The 18,353-nt window shown below is 53.3% G+C and overlaps 2 protein-coding genes across 14 annotated transcripts in view; one reads left to right on the forward strand and one right to left on the reverse strand.

Moving 5' to 3' along the window:
* Positions 1 to 11: 11 nt before the first annotated feature.
* On the forward strand, positions 12 to 4,672 carry Prrt1b (proline rich transmembrane protein 1B). Its single transcript, XM_037204382.1, has 4 exons — positions 12 to 30; positions 372 to 820; positions 1,676 to 1,819; positions 2,913 to 4,672. The coding sequence occupies exons 1-4, from the start codon at positions 12 to 14 to the stop codon at positions 3,060 to 3,062; spliced, it is 762 nt and encodes a 253-aa protein (XP_037060277.1). The 3' UTR covers positions 3,063 to 4,672.
* A 4,000-nt stretch (positions 4,673 to 8,672) lies between these two features.
* Rapgef1 (Rap guanine nucleotide exchange factor 1) overlaps positions 8,673 to 18,353 on the reverse strand; it is a 123,781-nt gene continuing 114,100 nt past the window's right edge. For all 13 annotated transcript variants that reach the window (XM_028883302.1, XM_028883300.1, XM_028883305.1 and 10 more), the window contains 9 exons: positions 17,987 to 18,079; positions 16,085 to 16,270; positions 15,098 to 15,182; positions 14,890 to 14,984; positions 13,500 to 13,578; positions 13,258 to 13,359; positions 12,653 to 12,750; positions 11,736 to 11,864; positions 8,673 to 11,048 (listed from right to left, as the gene is read on the reverse strand). In XM_028883302.1, coding sequence (XP_028739135.1) covers positions 10,898 to 11,048; positions 11,736 to 11,864; positions 12,653 to 12,750; positions 13,258 to 13,359; positions 13,500 to 13,578; positions 14,890 to 14,984; positions 15,098 to 15,182; positions 16,085 to 16,270; positions 17,987 to 18,079 — 1,018 coding nt within the window. In that variant the 3' untranslated portion in view covers positions 8,673 to 10,897. The remainder of the gene's footprint in view (positions 11,049 to 11,735; positions 11,865 to 12,652; positions 12,751 to 13,257; positions 13,360 to 13,499; positions 13,579 to 14,889; positions 14,985 to 15,097; positions 15,183 to 16,084; positions 16,271 to 17,986; positions 18,080 to 18,353) is intronic.

Genomic DNA, 18,353 nt, shown 5'->3' on the forward strand with positions numbered 1-18,353 from the left:
TCAGTGGCAGTATGTCCCGTACCTTGCATTGTGAGTTTCCCTTCCTTCACGTTCAGAACTTCTTGGTCACTGGGAGAGCAGATCCTCTACTACCGTCACTGAGGACCCCTCCCCAAGCTCTGGTGACTCAAAGACACCGTGTTTTAAGTTCCGACTTGTGCTCTGTCAGTGTCCCCTAGGTCAGAGAAAGTGTCGGGCTCTGCCTCGGTTCAAGAGGTGGCACCACCAAAGGAACCTCATGGGGTGGGGTGGTGGGCGCATTGGTCTGGAATTCCGGCTGCCTGGAGGGACGCACTGGGTCCCCTGAGCTCTGGGTGCAGCTGGGCTGGGGGATCAACAGCCCGGCGTCACAGCCCTGCTTTTCTCCCCAGGTCCTGACGCCAAGGGGGGCGACAGCCCCGCAGCCCCGGAGGACCCTCCAGCCGCCGAGGACACGCGCAGCCCCTCGCAGCCGGCGCTCCCTCAGCTCCCGCGCCGCCCGCAGCTGCTGGATGAAGACGCCGGACCGGACGAGGATGGAGCCGCGGCCGCAGAGGGCAGCGATCCGGTCCGGGGGGACCCAGAACCCGCATCTGCGTCGAGCGAGGCAGGACCCATGCCCAAGGCCACCGGCGGCACCGTTCCGCCCATCGGCTTCGTGGGCGAGCCCCCGCCCTACGCGCCGCCGGACCCCAAGGCAGTGGCGCTGCTCTACCCGCCCTTCCCGCAGGTGCCGGTGCTGTTCCAGCCGGCGCCCGGGCCCGCCGCACTCTACCCGCCGCCGCCTGGCCCGCTCTTCCCACCCGCCGCTGCTGCCGGAGCCTCCTTCCCCTTCCCGGCGGTGAGAACATGTCCCATGGTAGATCTGCACATAGGTGGCGAGAGATTTCTCGAGATGGAGACAAGGGACAAACAAGCAGGGTTCCTAAGCATGAATAGGAGCTGGCCAGGAATGACACTGGGCACGGGCGGTGGAGTGGCCAAGCCAGATGTTCTGGGAAGGATGGGTTTGCTGTGGTGGTAAAGAGGAGTAAGGCAGGTGACATCAGTGACGAAGGCCCCGAAGGAGTGAATGTGAGGTGGCAGCCTGATCGAAAGAAAAATAATAAAAAAAACTTTTTTTTTTTTTTTTTTTTTTTTTTTTTTTTCGAGACAGGGTTTCTCTGTGTAACAGCCCTGGCTGTCCTGAAACTCGCCTTGTAGACCAGGCTGGCCTCGACTCACAGAAATCCATTTGCTCTGCCTTCTGAGTGCTGGGATTAAAAGTGTGCACCACCACCTGGCTTTAAACGAACAAACAAACATTATAGACAAGGTCTTATGTAGCTCAGGCTGGCCTGGGACTAACTATGTACTTGAGAATGCCTGATCCTGTTGCCTCCACCTCCTAAGTGCCGGGACTTTGGTGGTACAGGCCTTTAATCCCAGCAGAGGCTGGAGAATCAAGCCAGCCTGGTCTACATAAAGAGACCCTCCGGACAAACAGGCAGGCCGGCCGGCTGTGGGTGGCCAGTGGAGGAGGGGTGGAAGCCCCCAGTCTTTACAGCTCCCCGGCAGATAAGACATCCCCGTGGCCAGCCCTGGGCTAGGCAGTGTGTGCGGGGCAGAGATGAGAGGACTCCTGGGGCCTGGGGGGTGTGTGAGGAGGGAAGGGGGTTCTTCCCTGGTTTTTCATGTAAGTGCATCTGTCCCACAGTATGGCAGCCCCATGGCCGGTGGGCCTGCTCCCATGCAGGTGGAGCACAGGCCTCTGCCCAAGGACTTCATGATGGAGTCGGTGCTGGTGACCCTGTTCTGTTGCCTGCTCACAGGGCTTATTGCCATTGTGTACTCCCATGAGGTAGGTGACCGGGAGGGACACAGCCATAAGATAGAAGCCTCTGCCCTTCTGGGGACCTTTAGGGGTCCCACCCAGCAGCCAGCAGCTGGGCCGGACCCAGGAATAAGCCCTGTTGTTGGGCCTGGCCTTTCTTGTCTGTTCCCATCCCCCACCCCCCACCTATGACCTTCTTTACTAAAGACTTGTTCTGGCAAGTTCTAAAACAAAAAAGACATAAATGATTGACGAGGCCCAAGGTGTTGCCCAGCCCTGTTGAGGTATTTTGGCGGCCTATAGTCTGCATATCAATCCAGCTGCCTCAACTGCCCCATCTAGCTGCCATCTGCCTGTCCACACCTCTGTCTCACTGGCTCACAACTCCTCACCGGTTCACCCTTATCTCTCCACTCTCCCTCCTGCTAAGACGAACCACTCTATCAATTCAGCCTCCCACCCATCTGTCCTCTATCACCCCATCCGCTTACCTGCTTCACCTGCCTTTCCGCTCACCCACCTCCCATTTCCTGGTCACCTGCCTCTCTCCCTGTTCATTCATTTGCACAACTATCTCTCTCCATCCACCCTCCATCTCACTAGTATCCCCCCCCCCCTTCCGTCACTGTCCACATGCCTGGCACTGGGTTAGGTGCCATGACATTCTGATTGACAGAAGGCAAGCCTTGGGGGTGGGGTGGGGGCCTGTGTTTGCAGGTCAAGTCTGGCCTTGCTGGGAAGTGGGGGACCAGCCAGGACTAAGGGGAACAAGCAGCTTAGCACTGGGGCAGTGGGTTGTGGCTTCACCACCAGCTGTGTGGCCCGGGGAGGCCATTTAAGCCTGCTGAGCTTTCATGTCAGCAAAGTGGGGTGCAGTGAGCCCCATTTGAGAGCTGCTCTGAGGTGGCAGGAGGGGAGCCTGGGGGCATTTAGTGCTAGAGAGACCTCTGCCACCACCACTCCTGCACCTCTGTGAGCTGTCGGGCTGGGTCCCGATATTCCCAGGCTATCAGGTTCTGGCTTGTGGCATGGGCCTGGTCTTGAAGGTGTGCTGGTGGGGTTGGGCTGGGTGGAGGGGGATCACTGTTGATGCATCCCACCCTGGCCTGTCTTGTTACAGACTCGAGCAGCCCTGGGCAGGGGTGACTTGGCCCAGGCAGAGGAGGCTTCGAGGAAGGCCCGGTCACTTGTACTCTTCAGTCTGCTCTTCGGGGTCTTTGTGTCTACCAGCTGGGTCATCTATGTGGTGGTGGCCCTCTACCTCCCCTGAGTGAGGCCCAGGACTTGCAGGCCAGCTTGTTCCCTTCGTGTGGACCCTGATGCCCATTGGGGCTAGCTGTTGCTCATACAGGGCAAAGGGGGGGTGGGCTCAGAAACCCTGTCCATGGGTGGTCCACTGAGGCCTTGGATGGGATCCTAACCTGAGGGACACAGGCCTGAAAGTCTTCCTGGGCTGCCTGCCTTCACCTTTACTCCTGGAGAACACAGAAGACTAAACTCACCATCTTCAGAGCCTTCCAGAGGACATGGCCACCTCCAGCCTAGCTCAGGATCTGGCTCTTGTCCTACTCGTCCTCCCTGGGAGAATGGAGAGGGAGGGGTGCTTCTCTCCCTGGGAGTTCCTGCTTGGTCCTGCACCCTTGCCATGCTGGGAGAGATCAGGACTGCTGTGGTCAGTCAACAAGGAGTGACAGAATTCCTGTCACCACTTCAGAGGACACTGCTACTTTCTGTCTTCCATTTGTGTGCAGCTGAGTCCCAGGTCCACTGCCTGCCCTTCTCCGAGCTGTCTGAGGCCGGCACTTACACAGGATGCCTCATTCCCCGAGAGCCATTTTTCTATAAACATCTCTCCTTACTGCCTCTGGCTCCTGCTGGCTGCTTGAGGCTTTCAGGTTCTGCCTTTCCCGGCCCCAGCTTCCTACTCGTTCCTTTACAGCCATTGACCCAAGTCGGTCAGCTGAGGGGTTGGAGATGCTTCAATTCGTTGAATGCATGCACAAAGCCCCTAGTTCCCTCCCCAGCACTACACAAATGGGGTATGGTGGTGTACATCTGTAACCCCAGAACTTGAGCAGAAGGAACAGTTCAAGGGCATCCTTGGCTATACTGAATGTTAGAGGCAAGCCTGTGCTACATGAGCCTGTCTCAAAACCAAAAGGGTCAGCTGGGCCCCCAGTTGGGGACAGCTATCCCACCTGGGGGGTGCTCTCAGACCAGGGCACCCCAGATACTGTGAGACACCTGTAGAATGATACATGGCTGTTCTCACATCATGTGCCCTGGGGTCAAGTCCAGGTGGCTGTGAGAAAGGCTGTTGTCACAGGAGTCCCACCCATCTGTGAGGAGGGCACTAGGATGGATCTGAAAAGCATAGGAAGCTCACACACAGGCTGGCATCTCCTCCCTTCCTGCCGCCAACAACTACTGCAGGGTACTGAAGGGGAAGCCCAGCCCTCCTCCAGGGGGCGGAGCCTGGAACGAGGAAGTCTGCAGTGAGCATTATGGAGATCCAGGACACAGGGCTGTTCTGGAACCAAGAACTTGACCTTCAAAATGCATGAGAGCCACAAAGAGGAGGAAAGGATTTTGGGGGCTGGTAGATGCTTCAAAGATACCTCATAGCACCCAACAGCCAACCTTGCCATTCTCTCACACCTTTAAATAAGTCATGGTGGAAAGATGTCTAGAAGGCTGCTCCTTTGGAGGGGCTGTGAGTCACCTGCGGGAATCATGTTCAACTGCAATGGGGCCTGTAACTGCAGCTTGAAGCTCTGCATGATTAATGAGCTTCCTAGTGCTTCTGTTGCTGCTCGGAACACCTAGGGTGGTGATTAATAAAACTGTCAAGGGTACCTGCATCAGGACCTTAGCATGAAAGCTCCGGTGGCCATTACTCAATGCTGTTGTGAAAGTGAAGCTGATATGAAAAACAAGGAAGTGGAGTCTGAAGTGTGAGAAACAGAGGAGGTGGCTCAGCAGTATACACAGTTAGGTGGGATGTTTCAGCACTGTGTGTGAACACACAGGTACAGTGGGATGTCTCAGCACTGTGTGTGAACACACAGGTACAGTGGGATGTCTCAGCACTGTGTGTGAACACACAGGTACAGTGGGATGTCTCAGCACTGTGTGTGAACACACAGGTACAGTGGGATGGCTGAGCACTGTGTGTGAACACACAGGTACAGTGGGATGTCTCAGCACTGTGTGTGAACACACAGGTACAGTGGGATGTCTCAGCACTGTGTGAACACACAGGTACAGTGGGATGTCTCAGCACTGTGTGAACACACAGGTACAGTGGGATGTCTCAGCAGTTAAAGGGTGATGGCTCATTAGGTGAAGGCATTTGCCACCAAGGCGGACAGCCTAAGTTTAATCCCCAGAATCTGCATGGTGGAAGGAGAGGCAACTTCTCAGAGTTGTCCCGAGCTCCACATGAGCACAGCTGTCCATTATACATACACCTACACACACAAATAAAAATAAAGTGTGTTAAAGGAAATCAGAAGACATGATTCTGGAGCTAGAATACCATGAAAAAACCAAACAGAAGGCAACTCAGTGAAGTGACTGGATATAAAATAAATACACAGAAATCAACCATAACTGCTTGTAAGTTGAAAAATTCAAAATACTGCTCATAATAGTGACAGAAGCCAGGTGGGAGTGGTTCATACTTTTAATTCCAGCACTTGGGAGGCAGAGACAGGTGGATCTCTAAGAGTTTGAGGCCAGAGTAAGTTCCAGGACAGCTAGGACTACACAGAGAAACCCTGTCTCAAAAAACAAAAGTGACTGAAGTAATAAGATTTATAAATGTACTTTAATAATAAAGATCTGTCTGGCTAGAAGATGCCTCAGTGCTTAAGAGTGCTAGAGTTCTTTCTTTTTGAAGTTTATTATGTAGTGTTCTGCCTGCATGTATGCCTGCACACCAGAAGAGGGCACCAGATCTCATTACAGATGGTTGTGAACTACCATGTGGTTGCTGGGAATTGAACTCAGGACCTCTGTAAGAGCAGCCAGGGCTCTTAGCCTTAGGGCTATCTCTCTAGCCCCAAGACAAATGCCCACAGACATAAAATTGTTTTTAATCAAGACAAGGTTTTTCTGTGTAGCACACTGTTCTAGAACTCACTTTGTAGACCTGTGTGGTGATATTTTGTGATCTAACAAATAAATCTTGCCAGAAGATTAGAGTGCAGAGCTGAGCCACTAGTTAGCCATAGAGGCCAGGCAGTGGTAGCACACACCTTTGATGCCAGCACTTGGTGTCTCACACCTTTAATCCCACCACTAGGGAGGTGGAGACAGGAAGTGATATGGCTGGGTGGAGAGACGAATATAAGGTGGGAGGAGACAGGAGGTCAGTCTCTTTCAGGCTGAGGAGTTGGTGAGGTAAGGGGTGGTGGCTGTGGCTGGCTCTTTTGTCTCTCTGATCTTTCAGCATTTATCCCCATATCTGACTCTGGGTTTTTATTAAGACCAATTAGGTCTTATGTGCTACAGACCTAGCCTCAAACTCATAGAGATCCACCCGCCTCTCTTGAGTGCTGGGATTAAAGTCGTGCAGCACTATGCCAGGCAAAAATAAATCTTTAAAAAAAGGAAGGCTAACAATTGAAGATAACATCTAATGTCTCTGGCCACCACACCCGCACACATATGTGTGCTATGGGATGATCCTTCTGTACTGTGAATATCTGTTGCTCTGACTGGTTGATAATAAACTGTTTGGCCAATGGCAAAACAGGATAAAGTTGGGTGAGACAATCAAACTGAGGACTGGGATGAAGAGGGGTGAAGTTGAGAGAGATGAGAACCAGCCACCCAAGAAGCAAGATGCCAGAGGACTGGTAAAGTCATGGCCACATGGCAATATAGAATAGAAATGGGTTAATTTAAATATAAGAGCTAGTTAGTAATAAGCCTGAGCCATCGCTCAAACATTCTGTAATTAAAATAAGCTTTTGTGTGTTTATTTGGGACTGACTGGGCGGCTGGACAAAAGGCTCTGCCTCCGTTTACACATGTGCATTGCACACACACTATTGGGATTTTAACAGTAATCGCTTCACACCAGTGGTTACTGAGGGTGAGGGACTATTTTGGGAGTCTCAGTATGTAGCTATACTCACCCCTGGCAACTGACATCTTTACAACATGATCTGATAAAATGTCTCACCTTAGGTATATGGTTCTTTTTGCATGTGGTATGGTATTAGGGATTGAACCTAGGGCCTTACCATCCTAGGCAAGCACCTTACTACTGAGCTACACACTCAGTCCTTACATACAGGTCTTTTACAACACTTCCCTCTGAGTGCTTTTTAGTTTTGTGTGTGGATTCTAGCACGTTTCAAAACCACCTCTACACTACTCTTTATACTATTTGAATTAAAATCCTGTTTCCTGTCCTTTTAAAGCCCACTTAAGTCTGACACATCTGCTGAAGTTTATGTTCACATGATGCTGTAATCCATTCATGGTTTTCCTTTTCAGTGTTTAATCCCATGTGTGTTTTTCTTTTTTCTTTTCGAGACAGGGTTTCTCTGTGTAGCTTTGTGCCTTTCCTGGAACTCACTCTATAGCCCAGGCTGGCCTCAAACTCATAGAGATCCGCCTGCCTCTGCCTCCTGAGTGCTGGGATTAAAGGCCACCACCACTCGGCATTTTTCTTGTTTTATTGCATTGACTAGGATTGCAAGCACTGGAATACTGAGCTGCCTTTTGATCTCAGAAGGTTGGTTTTCAATTTTTCACCTTTGTAAAAAAGATTTAAAAGAAAAATTAACCAAGTGCTGTAGTCCTAGATTTTTAAGCATTAAAAAAAATAGATGTCAGAGTTCACAAGTGATTTTCCTGTATCAGCTGGAAGGTTATAAAATGAATTCTGTTGCTATGGTAACTATATTGACTTTAAATCCAGACTTTTTTTTTGAGACAAGGTTTAACTGTGTAGTCCTGGTTGGCCTGGAGATCAGAGAGATCTACCTGCTTCTGCCTCCCAAGTGCTGGGATTAAAGATGTGTACCACTTACCAAGCGTGGCTCAGACTCCATTTTTTTTTTTTAATTTTAGATTTTTGTGTATGAGTATTTGCATGTATTTTTATTTGCATGCATGTGCGCTACTTGCAAGCCTGGTGCTGGAAGAGGTCAGAAGAGAGCACCGGATCCCCTGGAACTGGAGTTACAGACAGCTGTTAGACACCATGTGGGTGCTGGGAATTGAACCCAGGTCTTCAGCAACAGCCAGTGCTCTTAACTGCTGAGTCATCTCTCTGACTTCGTCTCTTTAGCATCAAGGGCTGGCTGTGTGCTGTCCTCCTGGGTGTGGCTTCATTCTCAAGGTCTGAGGGCATTTCATGGCTTTCCTCAGCACTCATACTGGGAAAGCTATAGGAATGACCCGCAGAAGGCACCATGGAGGCAGCGCTTTGCAGCCTGAATCTACCCGGCCATTCCTCTCACAGGGCAGGGGGGCGCAGCTCTTACCTGTGCATGATGCTTGTGTATTTTTTATTTTTCTTACGTGTATGTGTGTGCAGTCACAGGACACCTTGCAGGAGTTGGTTCTCTTCTATCTCATGGGTCCCAGTGACTGAATCAGGTTGTCAGAGTGGTCAGTGCCTGCACCCACTAAGCATTTTCCAGGGTTTCCTCTCAGTTTGAACATTCCTGAGGCTATGAACAGGGGCAGTGGCTGGGGGATGTCACTGTCTACTCAGCCAGAGTGACCACAGCCACAAGAGTGGGTCTGAGGACAGAATGCCTACCAGAGCACTAGCCCCACCTCACCCCCCCTTCAGTTAGATCACAAACAGGCAGGGACTGGCCCAGTGCAGCCTGGCACAGAAAGCCTGGAACAGACATGGCATCAGACGGGCTTTTGTCTGTTTATTTTTTTCATATAAAAGTTACGAGCTTGTAATGTCTGTAGGAAGATGCCACTGTCGACAGGTTAGTGGGGGATTTATATTACAGCATCACACTGGGAGGCATTAGGCAGGTGTTTCGGTTCAAGGGTCAGCCAGATGTGACATTTGCTTGCCCTAGTCTTGGCCATACCAAACCCGCAGGTAAGGGCTGGCCTCTGCTGAGAACCAAATTGTCCATGGCATTCAGTATGCCTACAGAGACTGATCTCCACAGCTCTCCCAGCCCCCCACCCCCGAGAAAAAGACACGTGGAAGCCAGGCTGCAGTGAGCACTGGGCTCAGCCTCAGCCAGAGGCAGGTGACTAGGGAAGCCTGTTGGCTAATAAGTTAAACCCACACATCACACCTCGCTGTCCTGGCCCCCAGGACTACAGGAGGCCCTGGCTTTTCTGGATCTGGAAGGTGAGCCTTCCCTTCCGCCCAGCTCATGCTTGGGAACCCATGGATGCCAGACCACAGACCCACTGTCTGCTGTGGCACCAGCAGGCTGGGCCGGACAGCCTGGGCTACAGAAGGCGGCTGGAGGAAGGGCCCTGTGTGCACAGGGCCCCAATCACACCGAGTACTCCGAGCTGCTGAGGGCAGGAGGCAGAGACTGAAATGAAAGGACCTGCAAAGGAGAAACAAACCAAAGACCCACACGACTGCTCACAAGCCTGACTCCACACACACACACACACACACACACACACACTCCTTAAACAACCCACCCGGCTGCTGCCAGAGGGAGCCGGCCAAGGGGCTGTTCACAGATGCCCCCCTCTATTTACAGCACAAATAACCAGGAGAGGGGAAGAAATAGCCCATAGTTCCTTTTTGATAAAAGCTGCTAAAAAAAACAAAAACAAAAAAACAACCCAGGAGGGGTTCAGAGCGACAGTTGTTTCGAACTTGTGCCCGGCCAGCAGCTGTTGCTGTTTTCTCTTCTGCTGTGATGACTGGGCTGAGGAAGCACAGAGATCCTGGTATCCATTTGACCAAGTCCCACGACCAGAAGAAATGGGTGCTTGTTCATGCAAAAGTGAACTGGAGGCATGGGGCAGGGCCAGCAGTACATCTGGATTCCGACCTGCACCCTGCCAACCAGCTCCAGTGGTGGCCACGGAGCCACGGCCCGGGGGAGCCCAGCACTGAGCCCTGAACATCTTGCCCTCGATTGTCGACCTCAGCAGCAGTGGGTGGCTCCACACTGGGGGAAGAGCGCCTGCCTGGGGTCAGGCCTCTGGAGGCACTCACACCCTTCTCGGGGACACCAGACATTTGCAGGGTGCAGAAAGGGACTGGGGACCTGCTGGCTCAGGGGTGGGGTGGAGTAGGAGGGAAGCCCACAGGCCTGGAAGGGACAGGAGATGGCATTAAGGCACACAGCAAGCACGGAGGGGCTGCTTGCCTCTCCCTAGGTCACTAAAGAGCCTCACTCTCTGATCCGCTCAGAAGCCTAGCCTTGGCCCAGCTCAGCATGAACACTCCCTCCTGATCCCAGAGTGCCGTGCTGTGGGTGGGCGGGCGCTCCTGGGGGTCCTGTCACAGTGGAGCAGGTGAGCCCCAGCGGCCAGGCACGGCAGGGCAGGTCTGGGGCCAGTACGGTGACGTGACGAGTGCCAGCTCTGTGGCTGCTGCCTGTCACCCACCACACCTTCTGGGCCAGGTCTACACGCCCCGTCCTCCATAGTTAAAAGGCAGGGAATGGACAGCAAAAGCTTCCTGCCATGGCCCTTTTCTGCCTTCTGCCTCCCATCTCCCAGCTGTATCTCCCCTGACTTCAGGTGCCCTGGAGGGCAGCCCACCCAAGGGTCCTGGGGCCTCCACTTCTCTGCCACTTAAGAAGGCTAGGGTAGTCGTGGGAAGGGTGAAGCCTGCCCTAGTCGGCTGCTCAGGTCTCTGTTGCTCCCCAGCTGGAGGAGGACAGCAGGAACAGGAGGGAGCATTGAGAGAAAACAGAAAACAAAACCAGACCAGGGGCCGCCAGTTCACAAGTCAGTCCTGAGGCCTGCCAGCCAGCTCACTGTGGACTCTGAGGCTTTAGCCACAGGGAGAGAGGCAGGAAACCAGCCAGCAGGATTGGGTACTGCCACACAGCCGAGCTGTGGACAGGCTCCGAGGCTGGGACGGTCCAGGTCCTCTCCGGGCCCTCGAACGTTCTCACACCCAGCTTGCTCCTAGGTTTTCTCCTCCCGGTCTGTTTTCCGCCTTGTTATGTTCCTGGGTTTGATCTTCAGAGAGAGTTCCCATAGGGCCTCCTCGGCCAGGTGGTCGCTGAAGTCATTGAAGAAGTTTATGATGTCGTCGTTTCTCCGGATTTCATAGTGCCTGGTGGGAGAAGGGCAGTCAGCGAGCCCAGGTCTAGCTGAATAGCCAGGCCAGAGGCTCTCCCAGGGTGCCGCCCGGACCACTGTGGACCCTCACGGTCAACTGCCTGGCAGGGTCACTGCTACCTGACCTGACTGGACAGCAGCACTCACACGAGAGCACAAACAGTGTGAGCAACCCACTGTGAGCTCTGCATCTCCAAGCAGCACTGCAGCAGCAGCAGTCCATGGGAAACGGGGCTTCCCTGTGGTCCCCTGCGCAGACCCATGGGGACATGCCACACTCAGGCCATCCCGAGTGGGCTGTGATGCCCAAGCCTGCCCTTACTGCCCTAGAGCCAGGGAGCCTGGATTGCCAGCCTCCTTCTTTTGGTTTTTCAAGACAGGCTTTCTTTGTGTAGCTTTGGCTGTCCTGAAACTCTGTAGACCAGTCAGCCTCCTTCTTACGGCCTGGTGAATACCTGCTTCCTGATGTGTATGCAACTGGAGGACAAGCTGGCTGCCACCACAGCGCCCAGCCCAGGCCCAGACGAAGAGTTGAGCCCTGTATGTGGATTTCCCCATGCTGTCCTGATAAAACCCAGGGGGAGCAGTGGCTGTACCCCACCCACAGATGCACACTCCTGGCCCTCTGGGCTATGCCTCTCCCTGCAGGGGGGCCAGGCTGGCCCCAGGCAGCAGCACTCACGCCTGCTGGAAGCACCGCATGCTGTCCAAGATGTTGAACTGTTGCCACCGCTTGGAGAAGTTCACTTTCCCGTCGATATAGTCCGGGTTTCCCAGGTGAACGAAGGTCAGGTCCTGCAGGATCAGACCTCTGAGGGAGAAGGCAGAAGCCAGTTACCGTATGGAGACAGACAGACTCAGGAGGGGAGGGGAGAAGGCAGAAGCCAGTTACCATATGGAGACAGACAGACAGACAGACTCAGGAGGTGAGGGAGAAGGCAGAAGCCAGTTACCATATGGAGACAGACAGACAGACAGACTCAGGAGGCAGCTGTTTTGCTGTGAGCTGGCTTTGCTACTAGAACTGCAGCCCATGCCAAGCAGCTAGTGAACCCCAGAGTAAGCCAGAGCACAGATTTAGTGGTCTTTCGACCCATATACATCTCTGCCTTCTGTACGCTGGCTCAGATCACCCTGTGGATCCCTTAAAGCCTAGCTCAGACCTGGAAGAGTCTGGAACACTTGAAAGTGTTATGGCCTGGCTATGGAGACTGTGGGGCTGACCCGGCTGCAGGGTCAGCAGGTTGTGGTTGCTTTGAAATTTAACTAACCAGTCAAATAGACTACAACTGGAGAGAGGACTCAGTGGTTAAGAGTGCTTACTGCTATTGTAGAAGACCTGGGTTTGGTTCCCAGCACCCACACGGCCACTCATAACTACCTGTAACTCCAGTTCCAGGGGATCCCATTCCCTCCTCTGATCCCTGTGAACTACGGTTATATACACTGTGCACACATACACACTCAGACACACATGCACATGTGTATATAGACACACTTAAAATACACATTAAAGGATGAAAACAACAAAACCCCCACGAGAACTGACAGAGGGAGCTGAGAGGTCTGAACTATCAGGTGTGGAGGGAGCCAACTCACAGGTACGGGATACACGGGGGCTCCACCTCTGAGAGGGCGGCTCGGTAGGCTCGGAAAGAGGATGAGCTGTCAATCAACGTGCAGTACTCGGCCAGGCCCTGCAGGATGGAGGAGGTGGATTAGTGACACGTGATGATGCCAGCTGCCCATAACATGCCGGACTCAGGCCCTGTCAACACCTGTTAATGGTGTCAGCTACACCTCTGTGGCAGAGGGCCTCCGGCCTGTGTGTGTGAAGTGCCCTTGTGGGTGATGTGAGTCTATGTCCTCAGAGGAGACCCTGCTGGTGGGCTCACTTGTCCTTTCCTCTAGCACTCATCTTGCTGAAACCCACCCAATAGGCCTATACACAGTACTGAGGCCAGAGCCGCCACTTCGGACAGCTGGGCCGAAGAACGGATTCAGCAGGTGAAGCTGGGACCCGGGTGCAGGGAGAGGACAACCCCACAATCAGCCACGAAAGCCCCAGGCCCTGCTGACCGGAGACAGAAGCTGAGGTAGGAGAGGCAGCGGTCTTGGTTACACAGAGGTGGGTGGCTGGATGGGGACCCACGCCTGGTCTTGCTCAGGTCCACACCAGCCTGTCCAGACTTCCCGCTACCTACCTCTGAGGTCTGCCTCTGCCACTCCAGTCTGCGGATGGGTGCTGAGTCCAGAGCCGAGAGGATGGCCAGGTAGGAGTTGAAGTTGTTCAGCTTCCGCAGGTGCTGCAGAGAGAGGGGGCGGTGGTGAGGGGAGGGGGAGGGCAGGGGAGAGGGAGGGGGAGGGAAGGGGGAGGGCCAGGGGAGAGGGAGGGCTCTAGTCTTCCCAGGGGAGCTGGGAGAGCTCAGGGCACTGAGCCAGTTACCTTCATGATCTTGATGAACTTCAGAAGCAGCCTCTCCCGGTCCTGGGCCTTCTCCTGCAGCATGATAATGGACCGTACCCTGCAGGAAAGGGCCAGAGAAGCGACAGCTGAGCTGACCATCCACAGGCTTGGTGGCCCTGTGCCAGTGGGTCACAAGTTCTTACCCATCTAGAGCCCAGGGAAGCACAAGCATGGACTTGGTCCCTGATCTCAGAGTGTTCACTGGACCTCTGCAGGGGAGGCTTGGGACTGAAACATCTTGTCATCAGGGAAAGGCCTCCTGGGCGGATGCTGGCTCAGAGCTCAGCTAACAGTTGAGTATGAAAGCACTTGGTCAGCCACAGGGATGGAAACGCAGAACCTTAGCAATAACTGAGGCTGAAACCCAAGGCACGCCTCATCTGTGCCCTGTTGACCTCATGGTGGCCTCAACCTTCTGTGGCTTACAAGGACCACTCCTATCCTGTAAAGGGTACCCGTGTCAGGGACATGTCAGAGGCCATGGCTCCAAAGGGTACCGTGTACTTCCAGCCTGCCCGGGCTTCCTGCAGTCAGCAACTGTGAATGAGGCAAGGCTCGGGAAGGAGGCTGCTCCTATCTGCCCTAGAAACCAGCACACTCGGATTGGGATGGTGGCTGTTGCTGAGGGGAGGATGCTTCCCATGCAGGGGGAGAAGCAAGACCTCCAGGAAGCAGTGCTGAGGACACTGAGAAGCAATGAACCGCCCCCCCCCCTCCGCCCCGCCATGGCAGGCACGTGGGGTATGGCTGGTGCAGTAGGAGGTAGTGGCACCTAGTCACATCTTGAAGAGGCAAAAATGACTGGATTATACACACACAGTGCTGGCCTTCATTCTGCTTTAAGAATTCAGAGACAAGCTGGGTATGGTGGCACACGACTTTCATCCAAGCACTTAGGAGGCAGAGGCAGCAGATCTCTGGGAGTTCAAGGCCAGCCTGGGGTACATAGTAAGTTCCAGGACAGCCAGCCAGGGCTGTGTAGAGAGAGCCTGCCCGCCTAAGAACTCAGGAATGCTCATCAGTTGCTCTCCGTCAGGCAGTCAGGTGAGCTGTAGCCCCGATGACTTACTGGTACTGCAGAAGTATTGATGAACAGCACAGATGGAAAGGACCCCTCCCGCCCTGCAGTCACTCATGGCAGAGGTTACCCATCAATCCTGACACTCTTCTCTGCACTCCGGAGTCTGTGGTGCCTCCTCCCCCAGCTCTGCAGGCCACCCCATGCCTGCTTCTCTCTGCTGCCCACAGTTCCAGGTGAGAGCCCACAGGCTCTGCAAAGAGCTGAGGACTGACATTCCACCTCGCTGCTAAGGAAGCGTGGACTGCCCCCACACAGACCACTTGAGCAAGTGCTGTGGCTCCTGCTCACCAGTAGGACATGTTGTTGAAGTGCTCCGTGAACTGGGTCAGATTGGGGCTCTTCTCCTCATTCTGCTCTTTGGCCCAAAGCAAGACCTCAGGGATCTGGGTGGGAACAGAAGAGATGGCAGTCCAGCCTGTGACGTGCCTGGGCCTGGGGCAGGGGCCCTCCCTAGGGCAGAGAGCTGCTTCCCTTCACAGGGCCACTCAGCACCTACCTCTATCTTATAGAAAAGTTCGGCGTCCAACAGTGTCAGCTGCTCTGCTATCTCATGGCTGTGAAAATCATGCAAGGTCCCTGGCCTGGAACACAGCATGAGAAGCATGGTTGGAGAACAGTGATGCAGGCCTTGGCTCCACGGGCCTCCTGGGCCACAGGGCTGCTCTCAGCTAACTGGCTTCTTTCCTCTTGACTGACACACCCTCACCAGCTGGGCAGAGACCTCCCAGGCTTTTAGGGAGTCAGGATGGCATAGGAGGTAACATCAGTGCTGTGGAAGTCCAGAGCTGACCACAGCCCAGAGCACACCCGTCTCCTGCCTCTTCAGCTCCATTTGCATGGACAGAGGGCCAGCCACGGGAGCCCAAGGGCTGTCCTTGAGGCACCTCATCACAGGGCGGGGACACTGACTCCTCACCTGGCTGTGACACCCCTGGCTGTCGAGAGCTGTGGAGAGCTGGGTGAGAGTTGCTGCCATGAAAGAGAGTTATGTGAAGGAACTGTGGAAAGAGCTGAGCAGGGAGTGAGTGTGTGTGTGTGTTGGAGTGTGTGTGCGCAGAAGGAGCTGAGGAGAGAATATGAATACCTAAACAGGAGAGAGAGCAAGAGAGATTTTCAGAGAGAAGAGGGGCTGTGTAAGTGTGTGTGGAAAATGTAACTGTACGTAAAGAGATGTAACTGTGTGGAGACATATTTTCAGAGAGATTTTAAGAGAGAGAATTTAAGTTGAAGTAAAAGAGAAAGTTATCATCAGAAAGCGTGTGTGTTTCCTTATTATTTCCCCTCAGACAGAGAAAGTCTAGCCCTCAGACAGATAAGTATTTCCCTAAGCCCTCGCTGCATTCGTGGGTTTTCCTACATTTCCCTGGAGGTGGCCTTGGAGCAGGCTCTCCATAAAGTCACTGACAGGGAGAGCCCCAGCCACGGGGGCCCAGGGGCTGTCCCTGAGGCACCTCATCACAGGGCGGGGACACTGGCTCCTCACCTGGCTGCGACACCCCTGGCAGCCAGGGGCTGGTCGGAATGGGCACACCTGAGTAGCTTCTTCTGGTCCACCTTGTCCAGAATGTTCTTCCGGAGTACTCGGGCCAGGCTGAGCTCTCCGCTGCATACCAGGCGGAAGACTAGTTCCATCAGCAGCTTCAGAATCTCCTCCGTCAGCTCCACCAGGCTAAGGGCCAAGGGCACTTGGTGAAACATAGGCCAGGACCCCAATGGAGGGCACCACTCACAGCTTCCACAGTATTGGGAGTGACCTTTCTGGAATTGGTCCCTGCCAACTCACTCAACACACTTGCTGCTTTCTGCCTTGGGGAAGTTCCTGGTCTAACCCCGGTGATGAGATGTCAGGGCAGAAGACCCTCATCTCCGGGTGGTGGTGGCACATGCCTTTAATGCCAGCACTCGGGAGGCAGAGGCAGGAGGATCTCTGTGAGTTCAAGGCCAGCCTGGTCTACAGCGAGATCCAGGACAGGCATCAAAACTACACAGAGAAAAACCCTGTCTCGAAAAAACAAACAAACAAACAAACAAACAAACAAACAACAAAAAAGAAGACCCTCTGCAAAAATAAAATAAAATAAAACAAAACAAAAAAATAAAAAAAAAAGCTTTCAGAGGATTTGAGTTCAGTTCCCAGTACCATCAGGCAGCCCACAATCTCTTAGAACCTCACTTCCAGGGGATCTGATACCTTCTTCCAGCCTTCTCTGGCATCTGCGTGCACATGATATATATATAAACTCATACAGGCACATAAAATAAATACATATTTTAGATGTATATATTATATGTACACATACCAGTTCTGCAGTATTTTACTTACATACAAATACACATTAATACATACTGTTAACAAGAGATCTTATAATAGATTGTAAAAGACAAGTCAGCATTATGTTGGTATGTTCAAAATAAAAGTTAAAAGGCAAATAAATTTCACTTTCTAAAAACAAAACAAAACAAAGAACAACAAAAAAACAAACAAAAAAGAAGACCCTCATCTCCACTGAGCCCCTCCACTCCTGACCTTAGCATCATGCAGCCACCAGACAAGAGCAAGATGCCAGGCAAGGGCAAGGATTCAGATGTGGCACACCAAGAACAGGGTTACCTGAGCATGGAAATGGCAGTCATGGCCGAGGTTCAGAAAGCCCTGTGGCTATGGAGAGCCTGTGGAGATGCAGCCTCTGCACTCATCCCAGCCTCCATTTGGCCTACACTGCTGGGAGTCTTAAGGTGAACCAGTCCTTACACAGGAAGGGGCAGTCCCGGATGGGACAGGGGTGCTCTTGAGGGTCTAGGACCCATCCTACCCTTGTCTGTAGTGTCCCTCAGAGCTGGGATGAGGCAATGGAACCAGGGGCAACACTCTGGGCTGCAGGCAGCCTCCCCTGCTGTGGATATCACTCTATATAAATAAAACACTGATGGCCAGTGACCAGGCAGGAAGTATAGGCGAGACAAAGAGAGAGGAGAATTGGGGAGACAGGAAGAAGGAGGGAGAGACACTGCAGCCACCGCCAGGACAAGCAGCATGTAAAGACGCCGGTAAGCCACCAGCCACGTGGCAAGGTATAGATTTATAGAAATGGGTTAATTTAAGATATAAGAACAGTTAGCAAGAAGCCTGCCACGGCCATACAGTTTATAAATATTATAAGCGTCTGAGTGATTATTTTATACATGGATTGTGGGACTGCGGGGTTTGGTGGAACCTGGAGAGAAGCCCTCCAGCAACACTCCCCGCCCCAGTGGGTAGAGTGTAACGGTTGTACGGTCCAGGTGAGGAGCCTGCACCATCCCCATGGCTTGCTAGTGATCTGCTGCGATGCACACGGGCCTGACACCTGCCAACCACTCCTGGGGCCCTGGGCCAGGCACTCACCAGAGCTCATCCACTACTCGCACCAGCACAAAGAATGTGTTCTTGCTGACTCGCTTCTTGAATGTGTCAGCGAAGGGAGAGAACTTCTCGTAAGTAAAGTGTGGGTTAAGGTCCACAAGGCAGAGTCTGCATGGAATGCTAATTTTGAGGCACGCCCCCTCCCCCACCACACGCCATGTACAGTGCTGGGAACCCTGTGAGTGAAGGCTTAGCTTATGGAAGCAAAGGCCTGGTTTGTGTGCAGCAGGAATGTGCAAATCCGGCCCAGGCCAATGGTTCCACAGGCTGCAGGACCAACTCTGGCACCATCCAGGGCACCTGCAGGTTGGACCTGAGTGCTGACATGCTGAGACTCACAGTGCTGGGT

Source organism: Peromyscus leucopus, chromosome 4 (assembly GCF_004664715.2).
Source record: "Peromyscus leucopus breed LL Stock chromosome 4, UCI_PerLeu_2.1, whole genome shotgun sequence".
Taxonomy (NCBI): domain Eukaryota; kingdom Metazoa; phylum Chordata; class Mammalia; order Rodentia; family Cricetidae; genus Peromyscus; species Peromyscus leucopus.